The 17700-nt window shown below is 37.9% G+C and overlaps 1 protein-coding gene across 9 annotated transcripts in view; it reads right to left on the reverse strand.

Annotated features, from left to right (window-relative positions):
* Window positions 1–243: 243 nt before the first annotated feature.
* Nr5a2 (nuclear receptor subfamily 5 group A member 2) overlaps window positions 244–17700 on the reverse strand; it is a 133886-nt gene continuing 116429 nt past the window's right edge. For all 9 annotated transcript variants that reach the window (XM_046464678.2, XM_046464654.2, XM_046464664.2 and 6 more), the window contains one exon: window positions 244–3552. In XM_046464678.2, the coding sequence (XP_046320634.1) occupies window positions 3305–3552 (248 nt within the window). In that variant the 3' untranslated portion in view covers window positions 244–3304. The remainder of the gene's footprint in view (window positions 3553–17700) is intronic.

Consider the following 17700-nt stretch of genomic DNA (forward strand, 5'->3'; position numbering starts at 1 on the left):
TTTTCCACCAATCAGTTTTAACAGTAAGTGACACAAATGCTTCATTTCCTCTGTGGAACTGTGATGCGTGGATTATGATTACTTTAATGCTTCAGATATCCAAAGCAGGGCATCAGATGACTATCAAAAATGCCTAGAGAAGGAAAGTAATTCCTCTTGTGAAATTCTATTGATTCCAATCCCATCAAGTAGTTAATTACTCAGAAGTTTTAGTATCCAATAGAATAAGGACAACATAAAGACTTTTAAAAGTTATCAGGCTGGGCATATCAATATTTATTGAAATACTGAAAAAAAAATCCACTTTATTGAGAAATTCCTGGCAAGAACTGACATGACAATATGTATTTCACTGATACAGTAAGAAAACGTCAACAAGTAACCGACTCCACACTCTAAACATGGCATGGATTTGAGCCCAAGGCAGCCGCAGAAAATCTGTAACACAAATATTCAGGACGCTACAGGTTGCATGTTTACAAACATAGACCAGCTATAATAAACCAAGCTAAGCCAAAAACCTTTATATTTGAGTCTGCTTTTACTAATAAGTCCTGTAATAGATAAGGCAGTTGGCTGAATGGATGTCTGGTTACAAACTGGTTAACAATGAACATCAGAAAAATGGCATCTGCCAACTTTGGATGGGCCACAGCCAGCGGCTGTGGTGCTTTCTTGTTTATCAGCTTCTGTCCTCAATGTCACCAGCAGTGTGGACGTAACTCCATATGGTCTCTTTCTAACCATTCCCAGGGTGTGATCCACTCGGTTAACAACATACCAAAATTTGACATTTTTTAGGGTCACTATTCAGTAGGAAGAAACATGGATGATAGGAGTGAATGTATTTGACTTTTTTTTTTTTTTGGGGGGGGGTGCATGGAGGATTGAACTCAAGGGCATGGACCACTGAGCCACATCCCCAGCCCTATTTGTCACACACACACACACAAGGGATGGAACACTTCCTGACTGTCCACACCACTGTGCCCCTCCACGTGTCTTCTGACTTGGTTCTGAATGGGGGTAGCAGTGATGCTGCCGAGCTCTGGGGTGCTTTGGCTGTGAGCTCTGGCCAGCGATTCTTCACTGCTCTTTGGGCCATGAAGATAACATAGGTGACAGACACGGCACAAGTCGAGGCTGGGCTTTGCTAGCCTGCACCCTTCGGGTGGGCGGGCATTAAAGGTGATTAATAAAAGTAATAAAATAATTCTCTTTGTACACGCTGAAGTCATAACTAATATCTTTGGTATACGACTTACAATGCTTGAAAGGAAAACCGGGTAAGACTCTACCTTGTTAAATTTACTTGAAAACAGAGGAAGCTACAGGTCCCATAATTTACAATAGATATTAAATAAACTACAGTAAGAATTAGGAAGATTTACAGACATTTAATCAAGTGGATGATTTTAATTCATTAAGACCCTTCTATGTCCCTGAACTATGTCCCACTAACTTGAAGACATGCTACAGTAAACACATGTATTTGGTTTCTTCAGTCTTGGCTATATCTTATACAAAGGTGAAACTGAGAACAATAAATTAGCATCATAATTGTCTACAGTTGAAACTATGATATACAATATAAATAAACTATTCAAAAGCCAGAAACATTTATGAAAAAAAAAAATTAAGGGACTAGGAGATACTTTATTTTTTTACAGTTTCTACAAGTGATTGTGCTGCCGATAATCTCAAAAAAATTAAAGTCTAAATGAGATTCCCGTTTTTGATTTTAGTGTCTCACGACATATAATAATTAAATCCTGTTAAAAATAATTACGAATCAGAAAAATAACATTAAAGAAATTACTGCTTCTGTTATTCTGTAATATCATGATCCCCGCCCAACCCACCCCCAGGACCTAAAGAATGTAAACACTATATTTTATCTGACTTTAAAAGCATTAATACTTTATTTTAAAGTTGATCCACATCTGCACAGCTACCTTTCAGAATCGCGCAATAAGGCAAGACTTTCATACCTGTGGCATCGCGTGTTAATAATACTGACGGCATTGTTTGGAGAGTTTGTTTGCAATTCTTTGTCCTCCAATATTTGTTCTACAGCAGACTTTGGTCTATGACTTAGAAAGGTCAGTATCACTCTCTTCCTTTCCTCTTTGGGGAAGATTTAAATGACTGTAGTATTTTTCCAGGCTGTATTCAAAAATTACCGTTCCCATCTCAAGATAGAGGATGCTCAGTGGCAACTAGAATGAACCTTGTGTCAACCAATCTATCAGCTTCTCCTTCCTTTTCATTTTCATAGCTTGACATGCTTCAATTTTTATGTTCAACTACTTAGGACTGTGACTATTTGACATTCCAGCAAAAGATTTTTAATGCTGTATTTTTTAAAAAATGAACCACAAACCTTTATGATTAAAAAGGGCAAATGTAGCCTAAAAAGCCTTTCAGCCAGAAATTCTTATGAAGTCCAACAATGCCAAAGCCACATTTCAGCAACAGTAGCAGAAATAAGATCTAACTTGCTTTAGTTATGGAGCATTTGCTTAAAAAATTTGTAGTCATTTCCCTTAATATTCATGAATACTTATATAAGATAGAAGAGGGATACTGCCTGCTCTTTGTAAAATCATGAACACGTGACAAAACAAACTTGAGAACATATTTAAAATGGCAAGCTGACATATTTATAGACTGTTCTTATTAGCGGTTTGCAGGTCTAAGACACAGACATTTGGAATTCATGATTTAGTGGAGCTACTAATGGGCGTGGCTGAGCATAGGTCCTTTGTACAGACTTGGTGATCACAGGGCAGAAGGTGCGAGGCCTTCCAAGGAAGAGAGAGGGGCTGTCGCAGGTACAGCTGATGCATTCTTGAGAATTGTTTCAGTTCAGCTTCACCAGGGAGGAATTCTGTAAGCTCAATCCCTCACTGTATAAGCCTAATTAATAACACAGATTAGTTCCTAAATTTCTTCATAGTGGAGATCAGTTTAAATATACAAGAATTGTTCTGTCCATTTTTATTCTGACATAGTGTTGGAATCCATCTGTGAGTTCAAATCCATTCCGTTAACAATGTCTTTCACATGAATCCTTTGGGGACATGAAGCCTTTGATTCACAGTTTGCAATACAAATACCCTGATACATCATTTATTTGCTATTAAGTATTTGATTATTATGCCTTTTAAAATTCAGTATCTTTAACCGAGTTTTTTAATTAGTGTTGCTTGGAGCAGTTCAGAGTATTTTTTCCTCTTCCTGTTCTTTCCCCTTCCCTCAAATCTCTTTGTGTTCTGGAAGCAGAACTCTTAGGGGTCATAACTTAGGCTCTTTTTGCATGCAACATTTCTATGAGAAGGTTATTGTAGGGCACGTCCCCATTCAGGTGTTTGTAGTAGAGGTATTCCTCAGCCTGCATGCTGATCGCCCGGATTTCGGGTAGTCGCAGAAGTAGCTGCCCGAACTTCTCTGTTTGCTGGGGGTAGTTGCACACGGTGTAGTCCAGCAGGGCGGCATTGACCTGTTCCTGAACACCTTCTACCAGCTGGAAGTTCTCAAGGTTTTTGACATCTGCATTTAAAAAAACAAAGAAAACAACATTTCAATGGCATTCTAACTCCCCGTTTACTAAAGCAGTGTGTTCAATGAGTGGATGTATTTTCCCCCTGACATAAAGCATACTCTATACTCTGCTGAATATTCAGTGAGCTGGACTCACCAAGCTTCCTGGGAAAAATGATCACAAAAGAGCTTTAGAAGAAGGTCTTGTTGAAATTCTGCATATACCTCAAGTCAATTAGACACCAATGGATTTTGAGCAAGGTCAACTCTTTTCATATCCTACAAAAGGAAAGGTTTGAGAATTCCTAAAGTAGAGGGATCATAATATATTGCCAGCAAATGAGTCCCTAGAGAAAGACCTATCTTAACCCAGTATATTACACAATTCATATAATTCTGTATTAATTTTTCTGACCCAAGGTGAAATCTGTGTCCAGGGTATGATGTAGTTAATTCTAATAAAAAGTGACAGGGTTCTTGTTTCTGTTTGACATTTTCTAAATGATTCTGAAAGCCTTTGACTTGTCTAGCCTATGCTAATGAACCATCTGTACACTCCACTGACTGCCAACGGAATAGTCGCTACTGGGAACTCTCTAAAATATATATCTCAGTGACTAATGATCGTTATCAAATGAAAGTCTTGTCCTTTAGGCAGAATTCAAGCTAGGCTGGTTGGTGCCCTTTAACCTGAACATGGTTTTTAAAGTCTGATTGTGTCCTTTTCTGTTTTTCCTTTTGGTCCTGGGGTCCCTCTTTGGAGAAGCCGGACATAGGCGATTCATTCTGCCTAACTCCTGGTGAGCATCCAGTTGTTGTAAGACATCTGCCCTAGAGGTCCTTATAAATACTGAATAAGAGAGAACACCACAGAATCAGAAAAGACAGACTGACGTACAGACATACACAGAGACAATGGGCCAGGGAAAATGGAATGTTGGAATTTCTCTCCTGGAGTTTATTTATGTTAACTGTACAACTTTACTACAATGTGTATATAGAAGCCGCTGGGGAAAAAATACACAGATGTGTGTGTGTTTACATACACCCCTGCATGGAAAGTAAAAAGATGCTTTTTAATTGGGTAAAAATAAATAAGAAGAATTTTGAAGAAAACAACAAAATGGTATGAGTAAAAGGTTAAACTCACTAAACCAAGTTAATGGTTACCTTAGTAACGCATATCCAATATTTTGAGCACGATCTACAGTTTGCGAGTTCTGAATGTATATACATCAAGTCTGCCTTACGCTTACTGTTTTATTTTTAGATGGAGATGGACACATACCTTTATTTTTCTTTATGGTTATTCTTATGTGGTGCTGAGGATTGAACCCAGTTCTTCACACATGCTAGGCAAGTGCTCTACCACTGAGCTACAAGCCCAGCCCACGTGTACTGTTGAAATGTGTTCAAGACGATTTTGGTGTTTATGTTTGGGTTGTAACCGTGCACTAAACATGCTCCTTTCTATCCCCAGTTCTCTGACCCAAATTTGAAACAGTGAGGAATCAGTGCTGAAATAGATACAGAGTGTGAGAACTGAGTACCACATCTATTTCAAAGTGAGATGCAAAAAAATTTGATCATTAATAAGTTGTGCAAACAGACACACACCACACTACCAGGAACTCTGCATCTTCTTGTCACATCAGACTTGGCAGCTCAGTTGTTTTCCATTTGATATTTTATATATGTGGCACTTCACAGTTAATAAAGCATTTTAAACTTACCTTACAGGAAATATTTTTAAAAATGACTTTAAATTACTTAAACTATTTATAAACCTGGCTAGGCACTTAGAGGTATACTTAGTTCAAAATTATAAAACGTAAACAATCAAAAATACCTTCATATGTTGTACCTCTGTACCACAGAAAAATCTACATGGGTGTGTGTTATAGTGATTTAAACATAACTACAAAACATTTGAAACGGAATATTATTTTACAGTATAGTGAAAGACAACTCTCACAAGTAAAGCTAGCAACAGTCATAGAGATTAACAGGGAGGGTGTAGGAATGTGAACAGTGTAAAGTGTAAGATAAACGAATAATAGCCTTTTTAGAAATTTGTTTTTGAAACTTTCTTTTTTTGATAAATGTATCCTTTGAGAACGATGTTTAACACTTTGTGATAAATTACGTCACCCTGAAGGGTGGGGAACCCATTCCCCATGAGCAGAAAACAAAGGGCAGATCATCAATTCTAGTTTATTCACACATTCTTATAGAATGATCATTTAAAGTCTTTCAATTAGCTTTATGAATATGTTCAAATTACACCTTTCCCCCAAGATTGTAAAAATACATGAAATTTTCCTTCTGGCAGAAAAATATACAGATTTATCAAGCTTTGGTTTCTTTAAACTGAGAATGAAACCCAGGGATGCTACACCACTGAGTTACATTGCCAGGACTTTATTTTTAATTTTGAGACAAGGTCTTGCTAAATTGCTGAGGCTGTCCTTGAACTTGCGATCCTCCTGCCCTAGCCTCCCAAGTTGCTGGGATTATAGGCAGAAGCCATAGTGACTGGCTCAAATATCTAATTTTTCTCTAAAGATCAACAGAGTTGAATTCACATGATTGAATTAATTATCTGATTAAGTTTCTTTAATGAATTCATCACTAAATATAACAAAGCTTAATCTGCTAATTGCACCAAAAGATACTTGCTGAATATCTATTTTGTATCTGTGTCTATACAGGTGGTAAGGATCCTAACATATAAGCTATAAGGTAAGAAAGGGAATAGGGAAAGGGATGTAGAGCAATTTCAATTGATTTAGTCTCCTTTACTCATAGAAGTTGCTGGAACATTTCTCTCCTGTCTGCCCCTGAGACGGTCTGTCTATTTTGAACTGTCCACTAAGTTCTTTGGGGTGAGGACGCTGCATCAGTCAAGGCATCTTCAGAAAATACACCAATTACTGTTGATATTTTGGGTTCACTTGTTCAAGAATGATATAGTCACATTTGTGAAAATGGCCTGTTACCTTATCTTGGCTGTCAATCTCCTTTTTCTAGTTAGAAGCTGATTTCAAAAATTTGGATGGGTGGTTCACATTTATTTTTATATAAAAATATTTATATTTTTTTATATTTTTATTTTTCAGGAAACTTGAATGTGTTTCTACAATGCTCATGGAATTAGTTTTATGCAAAATGATGTCCTTTCAGGAAAATTTAATCTATTTAAATAGAAATTTAACATCTTAACCATTTTCCCTGAGATGTCCTTCCTCCAAATCAAGATTTATCTCTAAGTACCGTTACTTGGTGTATTTTGGAAGTTTTAACTCTTCTATAAGTGTTATTCTACAATACCACACATTCACAGATAAATTCATGTTAAATTATGTGAGAAAACAAAATCTGGAAAACATGAATGCATGTTCTGGAGTTGTCAAAAATAAATGTATTGGGGATTTGGTTCCCAGATCAAATAGCACTGCACCACCTCTAGGTTTTGGCAACAGACCCCCAGCTGGAGGTACAGGGATGGACATCAGACCCAAATTCCAACCAGTGCTGTGGCATTTTGGTGCTGGGTCTCAAAATCTCCTGTGTCTGGCACCCTAAGTGCGCCTTTGAAATTTATATAAGCTTCATTTTAATACAATTTAAAAACACTGGTTAATGAACTATCATTACAAATTCTGAGCTGGAGATTGTATGTAAACAGACAGAAGCATCCCCAACCCTTTCTCTATAGCCTTTAAAATTTGATGACTGGCAAGAGCATTTTGTGCTTCCCCTCTAAGTATCAATCTCTTATCATCTATTCTACTTTATTCACTCAGGGACTAATTACCCACTTTTTATATGAAGCAGCATTAGGATAAGCTCACAGTGGGGTGCTCAGATTTTTTTCCCCTCCTTATTGGAAAGTAAACCCTTAGGTCTTCTTGAATATATTACAGGGCCGACTTCTCAGTCCTGCATAGCACTGGGGCTGTCTGAAGATGAAGATTCTTATCTCTGCCTCCCTGGTCGCTGCGGCAGTGGGAGAGCCTGTAAACCTTCCCGTTCAACACACTACATACAACACACTTTTACAGTGTTGTTCTTTGCTGAGCCAGGGAGCTTTGGGGGAGGGGTATGAATTGTTATTTGCTGACAAGTGGGAGGAAAAGAAACTTTTTTTTTTTTGGAATACCAGGAATTGAACCCACTTAACCACCAAGCCACATCCTCAGCCCTTTGTATTTAATTTTTTTTTTTTGATAGGGTCTCCCTAAGTTGTTTAGGGCCTTGATAAGAAAAACTTAGCCTTTTAAAAGACATAAAGGTGGGGGAAGAGGTACTATTTTGCACTTAGAGAATATTTCTTTTTCTCAAGGCTTTTGGGGGGATGACCTTCTATAAATTGTCACACAATTTGTTCTCAGAAGGTCTTTTCCTTTGATACAGAAAAAGAGAAATGAATTTTCTGTAAGGAATATATTTTATTTAAAAAATTCTAGATATTGATGGACCTTTATTTTATTCATTTACTTATATGTAGTGCTGAGAATCGAACCCAGTGCCTCACACATCCTAAGCAAGTGCTCTACCACTGAGCCACAACCCCAGCTCCTATTTGTAAAGTTATGTTAATAGGGCTAAATTTGAATAATTTTGTATAAATAATTTCAAAAGGAACTGTGAGAGGTTGGAGAGCAACATGCATACACCAACAAAGTTCACTTAAAACTTTCTCACACCAACAAAGTGCACTTAAAGTCTGGGCTTGGGAACGAAGGGCCGGGTATTTTTGATGTTTATGTCCAAGAGGAGATTCTAGCCTGGTTTCCAGTAAAACCTGAAACTTGAAGATTTCAAATTCATGCCTATAAATCCTTTGCAATAATATAGGTGTCCACATATAAGCTTATTAACTCAAGAACTAACTATTTTGACCAACTAGAACATACAATTCACTGCCCTCATTACGCAAATTAGGAACAAGAAAATGGTGTGCAAAAATATGTACATAAGGCATAGGTACTTTTTATGCACATAGAAATAAAAAGCTCTTAAAAACTGCGTGCTTTGTTATTTTATACCTTCATATATATACAATGTACAAATTCATTCATTCATTCATTCATTCATTCATTTGGCAGCCCTGAGCCAGATGCTGGGATACTGGAGCAAAAAACAATCTCTGCGCACAGTAGTTCATTCAGTGTGATATAGATAAGCAGTGAATGCCTTGGGGGCCACACAGGATAAGCACCTAACACAAGGCTCAAGGGACAAGAAGAGTTCCTGGGGGGAGAGGGGAGGGGACATCGGAGGAATTCTGAAAGATGAGTAGGAGTGAGCTAAGCAACATGTGGAAAGAAAAGTCCTGACCTGGCAGACAATGTCCTTTATACAAAACCTCAGAGCAGGACAGAAGGGGAGGTCCTTGGAACACTGTCATGCAGCTGACACTTCATGGTTCAGATATGGAGGAACCATAGGGTTTCAGACTGTGAAGGGCATTACATGTCAGAACATCTGGCTTTTACTATAAAGCAGTACAGAAGCACTGACGGGTTTTAGGAAAGAAGGAAACGGTCAGTTTTCTGATGAATAAAGAAAACTCCACTGAAAGTGGGGGAAAGGGACGGGTGTGTGCAGGAGGGTGAGGAGGCAGCAGGCTCATGAAGGAGATGAGAACCGAGGCCACTGCAGGAAGACAGATGTGAAACATGGCCATGGGGGTGGGGAAGGACCTGAAAAGCATCCAGGCTTGTTGACTTTGGATTAATACAGAGACAGCCACCCAGCATGGCTTCTTGGCATCTATTAATGAAGTGTGGTGGTAGCCAACCTTAAGGTACCAGGATAAAGAGATTGGAGTAGTTAGGAATGAGATGTTTGTAAAATGGCCAGAAGTAAAAAAAAAAAAAAAAAAAAAAAAGTCTAGACCTCAGCAGAGAAGCCTGAGCTTATGGTCTTGATTTGGGAGTTCTCAGAGAACAGGTAGAACCCCAGGAATCAGTGAGAGTATGTAGAAAAGAACAGGCTTAGGGGTGGGGGCCTGTAGCAGCTAATGTGTAAAAGACCCCATCTTGAAAAGGTATTGCAGGTATGCCAGGTATTTTTTTTTTTAACATGTTTTCTCATTGAATCTAGTTAAGAGGCTTATGGAGAAAGTATTAATATTCCTATATTCCAGAAGAGAAACTAAGACTTAGAAGTGTTGTTGAATGGGTCTGTGTCACCCTAGAGCCCTCACATGGTGGGATGGGAAGCCTACAGGGGCATCACTTTCAATTCCTACAGCTTTTTCTTCCTGTATCACAGCCTGCAAGTTTCAGTTATGTACTAGGGGTGGAGATTTGCTGATGCTGAATAATCAAATACTTCAGTTTTCCTTAAAAAAAAAAAAGTCTTATTATATTATGAATGAATCATCCTCAGAGAATTTGAAACAATATAGTATTGGCACACTGGGATGTAACATACCTTATCTTGATGATTTTGAAGGAACTTTATCATCTCCCCTCTCCTGGCCCTGCTTAATGAATCCAGGGTGCTTCGTCACTGAGCTACACCCTCAGCTCTTTTTATTCATTCATTCATTCATCTATTTATTTTTTAAATATTTATTTTTTAGGTGTGGATGGACACAACACAATGCCTTCATTTTGATGTGGTGCTGAGGATCCAACCCAGCCCCGCCCGTGCTAGGGCTTTACCTCTGAGCCACAATCCCAGCCCCTTTATTTATTTATTTATTATTTAAATTTTGAGAAAAGGACTTGCTACATTGCCCAGGCTGGCCTTGAACTTGTGATCTTTCTGCCTTAGACTTAGTAGCTGAGATCACAGGCATGCACCACCACACCTGTCAGGAATTTTGACATCTTAAATGTCCGAGATCATTATAAACAGTAGTCACAACTGAGACTGAACACAGTGTAGTGTCAAAGGATGTCTCTGTGGAGGATCCTCTGGGCAAGATTCACCCCAGCCTTTTACATTTGGACCATACAGATACCAAGGCTAAGAAATAAGTTTCTTCACCTTTGCCTTATTTCAGTACAAGTTAGAAAAACAGATCTCATTAATCAAAGAAGTTTTAAATCAACTTGATTTTGTGGTCTAATACCAGTGTTCAAAGAAATTCACAGAAAAGAGGTCTAATCTAGTCTGAGGGACAAGTTGGGCAAGTCACTAAACTCCTCTATTTTTCTATTAGCAAAATAAATGAAATAACTCATTTCTTAAAGCCAAAGACACTTTAACTGATAGTGAACTTAAAAAAATATACAGGTACAGTATCCTCACAAGGCATTATTTTTCTTATAATCTCAGCTAGGAATTGGAGGAGTTGTTTTTTGTTTTTTTTTTTTTTGCCTAGTACATGACTGAAAGGGGAAGTTCCTCAACAGCAATCTGGTCCTTTTCCCCAATGTGACATTTCACGGACAAAGCAGAATCTCTGATTATGCAGTTTTCCAAAGTTAATGCAAAGAAGAGTGAATACCTGCAAGTTTATCCCTTTCTTGATCAAAAACAATATTCAAGAAAGTATGATTTAGTCTTAGGTTTCAGTTAAGCATTTTCCATTCTGTTTATTAATTTTGAAGCCCACTTTCCACAAGATGTACATGGCATTTTGCATAAAATGTCACTAATCCAGTGTCTACCATAGTGCCCAGGAAAAGCAGGGCTCAGAAAATATTACTGTGTAAAGAATGTCACCTGCAGAGAGATGCCTGCAAAATACATAGTCCCCAAAGGGCAGCAGAGTTCCTAAAGAGAAGGAATATGTCTTCCTCAGTAATATGTCTTCATTTACAGTCTTAGTTCTATCTCTATAAAATTGTGAGATCATGGGCCTGTCACTACTTTGAGTTTAATGTTTTTGCATCTGTGAATACCAAGGGCTGGACTTGAAGATCTCTATTGTCACCATAGCTCTACTATTCTGTGCAATTTTGAATGGGATTTTTGACAAGAAGACACTGAATTCTTAGCAAACTAGTACATGTATTACTCCACATTTACCCAACAGCCCATCACTTGCTTTTTCATTCAGTTGTCTGGATGGTACTTTAATCTCCACAAGGATTTGAGAACTCATTTACATGAAAGTCGCCCCCTCTTACAGGAAACAATGTAGCTTTGGCAGGTATAAATTCAAAGCTTGCAAAAGTTCCTAAGCAGCTCCTGTGTGCCTGGAGATGTCTGGCATCTCTTCTGTTAGGACACAGAATACAGAATTGAGTATAAATGACATCAATTTGATATTTGGAACAAAGCAATATTTCATGCATTAATAAAAATTAATCCCCCTTATCACAGTCTGACTCTTACAGCACATCTCCTTGCCTCACCCACTCCTGTCTAGATGCACCTCTTGGTATTTCTTGGTCCTTGGGACCTTTCTACTCTCTCTTTTTGGATGGTTCTTTCCCTGTTGTGTAAGACTCACTTCCTCACTTCATTGACTACACTCATCTACTCAAGGAGATGATCACTCTTTTCGAAGAAGCTCTATTGTCCTATCACTGTCTTCTCCCTCACCTTGCCTTATTTTTACAAATTTTCCTTTAAAATACACATAAAGTATAAAAGAAATAGATAATTGCCGAGAGCCTAAAGGTAGAAGCAATCCAAGTATCAATAAATGGGTGAATGGAGAAACAAAACCTGCCCCCCCATATGTACACACAGGGGAGGATACTAAAAAAGGAAGGGGACTGGCATATGCTACCACAGATGAACCTTGAGGACATTTGATACATGAAATAAGCCAAGGACAAAATAATAAGCACTATGATCTTTCTTATATGAGGTATCTGCAGTCGTCAAATTCACTGACCCAGAAGGTAGAACAGTGGTTGGAGGCTGGAGTTGTTTAATGGACACAGAATTTTAGTTTTGCAAAAGGAAAAGAAGTTTGGAGATTGGTTTAGAATTTAGCACTACTGAATTGTGGATTTAAAAATGGTTAGATTAAAAATTTAGGTCCCCACCAAAAAATGCACATAGATGCTTATATCGCAATTTTACTTATAATTGACAAAACTTGGAAGGAATCAAGATGCCCTTTTAGTGAGTGAATGATTAACTTTGTTACACTCAGACAACAAAATAATATTCAGTGTCAAAATCAAATGAGCCATCGAGCCATGAAAAGACATGCAGGAATCTTAAATGGGTATCACTAAGTAAAAAGAAGCTAATTTTAAAATGCTACATATTAACGATTCCAACTATATGACATTCTGGAAAAGACAAAACTATGGAGATGGTAAAAAGAGCAGTGGGTGTCAAGCATCAGGTGGGGAGGGGACTGAACAGGCAGAGCTTCATATGATGCTGTAACAGCGGCCATGTTGTTATACATTTGTCCCCATGGAATGTACAACACCAGGAGTGAATCCTAATGTGAACCAAGAATTTGGGGTGAAAATGTAATTTCATCAAATGCAACAAATACATCACTCTGGTGGGGAACACTGATCATGGGGGAGGGCTGTGCACGTGTGGTGGAAGGGAACACAAGGGAACTCTGTACCTGCTGTTTAATCATGTTGAGAACCTAAAAATAAAGGAAAATTTTTAAAAAATGATTGTCATATAAAAGAAAATTTAAACCTAATGGGAAAATAGTTAAGATGATAGATATTACGTGTATTTTATGATCATTAAAATTTTTTTTAGGGCTGGGCACAATGGTGCTGCATGCCTGTAATCCCAGTGGCTCTAGAGGCTGAGGCAGGAGGATCGAGAGTTCAAAGCCAGCCTCAGCAAAAGGGAGGCGTTAAGCAACTCAGTGAGACCCTGTCTCCAAATAAAATATAAAACAGGGCTGGAGATGTGGCTCAGTGGTCCAATGCCCCCTGAATCCCTAGAGCCAACCCTCCCCTCCCTGATTATTTTTAGGACTGGGGCTCTGGCTCAGTGGTTGAGTGCTTGCCTAGCATGTGCTTGGCCCTGGATTAAATTGCCAGTACCACCAAAAAAGAAAAAAAAGTTAATGTACATATAACTTTATAAACATAATATAACAGATTTGTCAGACAACTGAAACACTGGGACATCACCAGCCCCTCAGGCTAGTGATGTTGTGTGTTCCCCCATAAACAAATTCCTGACCCACCAGCGGTAACCACAACCCAGCATTTTGTATTTCCTCTGCCCCTGTATAAAACTGCTTGTTTCTGACAGACATATATGTGTGTCTGATTTTAAAAATTGCCCATCATCCCTTCCACAATAAAAGTTGTGAAGGTCTTCTTTGCAGCTATCTTCCTACAACCTGGCAAGTGCTAAACACATTGAAGATGCTCAATAAATATGTTAATAAATTTCTCCATTAAATATTCGAAACCAACATATCTCTCTCTCTCTCTCTCTCACCTTTGATTCTTCCACATCAAATTCGTGGCAGATTTTATTTTTGTTTTGTGTGAAATTGATTTATAACTGCAAGCAAAAAGCACAAATTCTGTTATGTACTGTGCTTTCTTAAGAAACAGATTCAAATAGGAATTTTGGCTAGGGGCTTTGTACACAGTGCCAAGCTTGCCTTCTGTCCTTGAGTCCTTTGGACTTTCCTAGGTGGAGAACCCATTACCACGTTCCACACCTTCATTACCTCCCTCAGTGACCATGCTGAAGACCTCAGAACATGATTTTATGCTTATTTCCCAATAGAGCAAATACAGCACCCCCACCCCCACCACCACAAGACACCCAGTGCCTACATCATTGGACTTGCTAATTTGCATTAAGCTCCCATGAATGTAAAACATATCCATATTAATCTGACAAAAATATACTAAGCACTTTCTGTGTACCAGTCCTCCAACGATTAGCTATTTTCGAAGATTTCAAAATCAACTTCAAATACAATTTATCTCTGGAAAAAAAAGGTCATTTAGACTCAAAATTATTTCCTATATTCACAAATATAGGAAAAGCATTATACTTATGTGATGCTGTAAAGCAGTAATCGAAATATTTTCCAGGAAACCTATATTGGAGGTGTGTGTGGTGCTCAGGGACCATCGCGTGGATGGACAGAGAGCACTTCCATCTAAATGTGTATGTACAATTTGTAGTTTGCTTTCCAGAATTCTTAGGGATAAAAATGAGGACAAAAGGCTATGCTAAAGGGGATCTGAGGCCAGGAAAAAGATCATATGTTGCACCAGATGATAGTGAAAATATTAGGATGCATGAAGAATGAGAAAATAATAAGGGCTCTGGCTGGGAATCGACTGAATGTTTTGAGCCAGGAAACAGAATTTAAAGGGGTATAAAATCCAACATTTTCCTGGTTGTCTCTAAGCATCAAATAAAGTTGTGCATAAAATATGCTTAATAATAAGGCCAAATCCATACAAAGTGTGATGAAATAGGTAGCGTACTACATTTCAAACATGAACCTTAAAACTGCAGCTGCCAAGGCTGGTCTTGGGAGTCATAGTCCTTATCCTTTTCTAAAGACCATCTGTCCCCACATGAGTAGGAAACATGCACATTCATAAAAAGCAAACCTCCCTCAGAGAAAAGCTCTTCCCCCCATTCTTCTAATCACGTCCCGAAACCGTTTTTGAGCCATAAGTTTGCATTTGATTTCCACTCAGGAACTTTTGTGGGTTTTGCAAAGTTTTCTTATTTTCTTAGAATAAGATATGAGGTTCAGTTTGTTCAGGTGGCAAGGCAAGACTATGAATAAACCAACGTTATCATATGAAAGAGAATTAAACAGGCAGATCCAAGTGGGGATATATTAAGCCAAATTTAAGCTCCCGTTGTTGAATTTAGCCGGTACTAGATGTCTGGTTTGCCTCGGGATAAATTCAGCTTTCCAGCTAATCGAATGAGGAAAAGTGCCTCAGGTATGATAAAATTTACAAGAGAACACTGTCGAACAGTTCTTGTTAAAAAATATTAGCTTAAAGGCATTCTTATGGTCTTTGGGATGAAGACCGTATTTGCATTTAATTATTTGATTTCAAACTTTTATGAACTTGGATCAAATATTAGCTTAGCCAATTAAAATATTATTTTGTGTGCGTGTGGCTAAGAGCCCGGTGCAGCTCAGCTTTCTCAGCTTTGGCACCACTGACTTTCCAAGATTATTTCTAAGGGAGGGAGAAAACAGGTCACATTTGAGAATAGAATGTGCATTTAGTAGATAAGGTACCACATTCCGAGTAAATAAGACTTGAAACGCTTCTCCACATTACAGTGAGTCTAGAAGACAAAAGATGAAATCTTCTAGATATTTCTACAAACACAATCAATACTCCTTCATAATTCAGCACTTTACAGAAATCCTTTCCTTTTAAACTCAGGCTAGTCCATGGGCCATGGTGCAGTTTGGATTGCCAGGAGCAGCTTCTGTTACTAGGCTTTGTTCCCCACCGAAGGCTGGTTAGAGCCTGCTGTAAAACCTATCCTTTGGGTTTTGGAGGGCAGCAAGGGATACCGGCTCGCACAGAAAATGGACAGGGATGAGAAGGGAGGAACATGCTACCTAGAGAAGAAAACTTGCATGAGACTAAAGAAAGCAGAGTACAATTTTAATAATATCTTTTCAAAATAGAAAAGCTGAATAAAAGTATTCAAGAATCTTTACAAAATAATCAGCATATTTGTATAATTTGTATCACTCCTGCCTCTATCCAAGGAGCTGTGAGAACCTGCATAAAATGAAGGCAAGAAACTTCATAATTTTTTTTTTCAAATTTAGTCCAGAAATGGTAAGATTATCTGGAGCTAGAGAGACATGCATGGGGTCTCCACTGTTTCCCATACTCCCATCTGGACCCCACATCCCTGGGTGATGTGGACCTGGGAGGATGTGTTTGCAATGGTGGGCTTCATTCCTCCTGTGGAAGGGTATCCACTGCCTCCCTACACTCAGTTCTCACCTCATTCATTTCAACAGAAAAATGGAAACCAAATTATGAATATAATATTGATAGAATAAATTCGAATCATGATAAAAGAATGAATTACCTTATAATCAAGTCAATATAAAAAGATATAATAGGATAGGAAATTTAGAATATAAAATATACAATATGGAAAACACTGCAACTATAGTTCACGGATTCAAAGTCCCAGCCGTTTGAATAACACTAATTAGTGTAATTTGGGTTTTAATTTTGATAGGAAGTTTAACTTTCTGTTTCAGATTCTGAGTATCTAAGGCACGAGAAATAAATTTGATTCAAAACCAGCAGCTGAACCAGAAATTCAGGGAATTAAGAGAATTATTAATGTGTAACTTATTTTAATTTCCAATTTCTAATTGTTAAAGGCCTTTGTGAGGGTATGTTATGAAATGCAGGCTTGCTGTGAATTGTGATTTCTGTGAGTTCTTATCAAAGCTGTTCATCTATTTTATCTCACATTCTCTAACACTTCTGGTGGGTCTGGTATGACCCTTCCAGAGAGAGGTGCACAATGAATAAATGACAGCATTGGAAGAACTCCATATTTTAATGCTATATCAGTGCTTCCAACCCCTTTTTATGTGTATCATCTCCACCAATTTACATGACTCCATTTACATAACCCACTGTGCTCACTGCATTACTTTAGAGAGAGAATTGCATTTCCTTAGGTACCAGTACGTTCAGCTCTCTGCTGCCAAGTTGAAATGTTCTCAATTAGTGAGGTTTGTTGTATTTCCATATGTTCTGTTTCCATTTGTTCTCAAAAGTAATATATGACTATCAGTAAAATTCTGGCAAATTTATGCCCATAGGAGAACTTGATTATATACATATCAATTCTAAATATCCAAGGTTTTATTAGTTTGAAGATTTAAAATAAAGCTGTTCTATAAGAACTAGAAATACTCTCAAGTTGCTATTATATCATTTCTCTTAGTTTATTAATATTCTGCTCTGTAAGATCAGATGTTGAAGTGGAGAAGAAGAAAAAAAGCATCATTCAGCAAACCAATACTTATTCTGAATTATTTGGCCTAAAAGAAGAAAAGAGAAGGTCTTTGGAGTGGGAAACTGGTTAACTAACAAGACCGCTAAAGCCAAATACCTAGTTTTTGGACGTAACTTAAGATTAATAATTCATTCAACCGCTCATGGATTTGTATTTGTATATAAAAGTCAGAAAATCTACATTACCAACCTATTTTATATTTATGTAACCATGTGGCAGAGAAAAATAATATCAAAGATT

This window comes from Marmota monax, unplaced genomic scaffold (genome assembly GCF_021218885.2).
Source record: "Marmota monax isolate L192 unplaced genomic scaffold, Marmota_monax_Labrador192_F-V1.1 WCK01_AAM20220418_F8-fsc00099, whole genome shotgun sequence".
NCBI classification, from domain to species: domain Eukaryota; kingdom Metazoa; phylum Chordata; class Mammalia; order Rodentia; family Sciuridae; genus Marmota; species Marmota monax.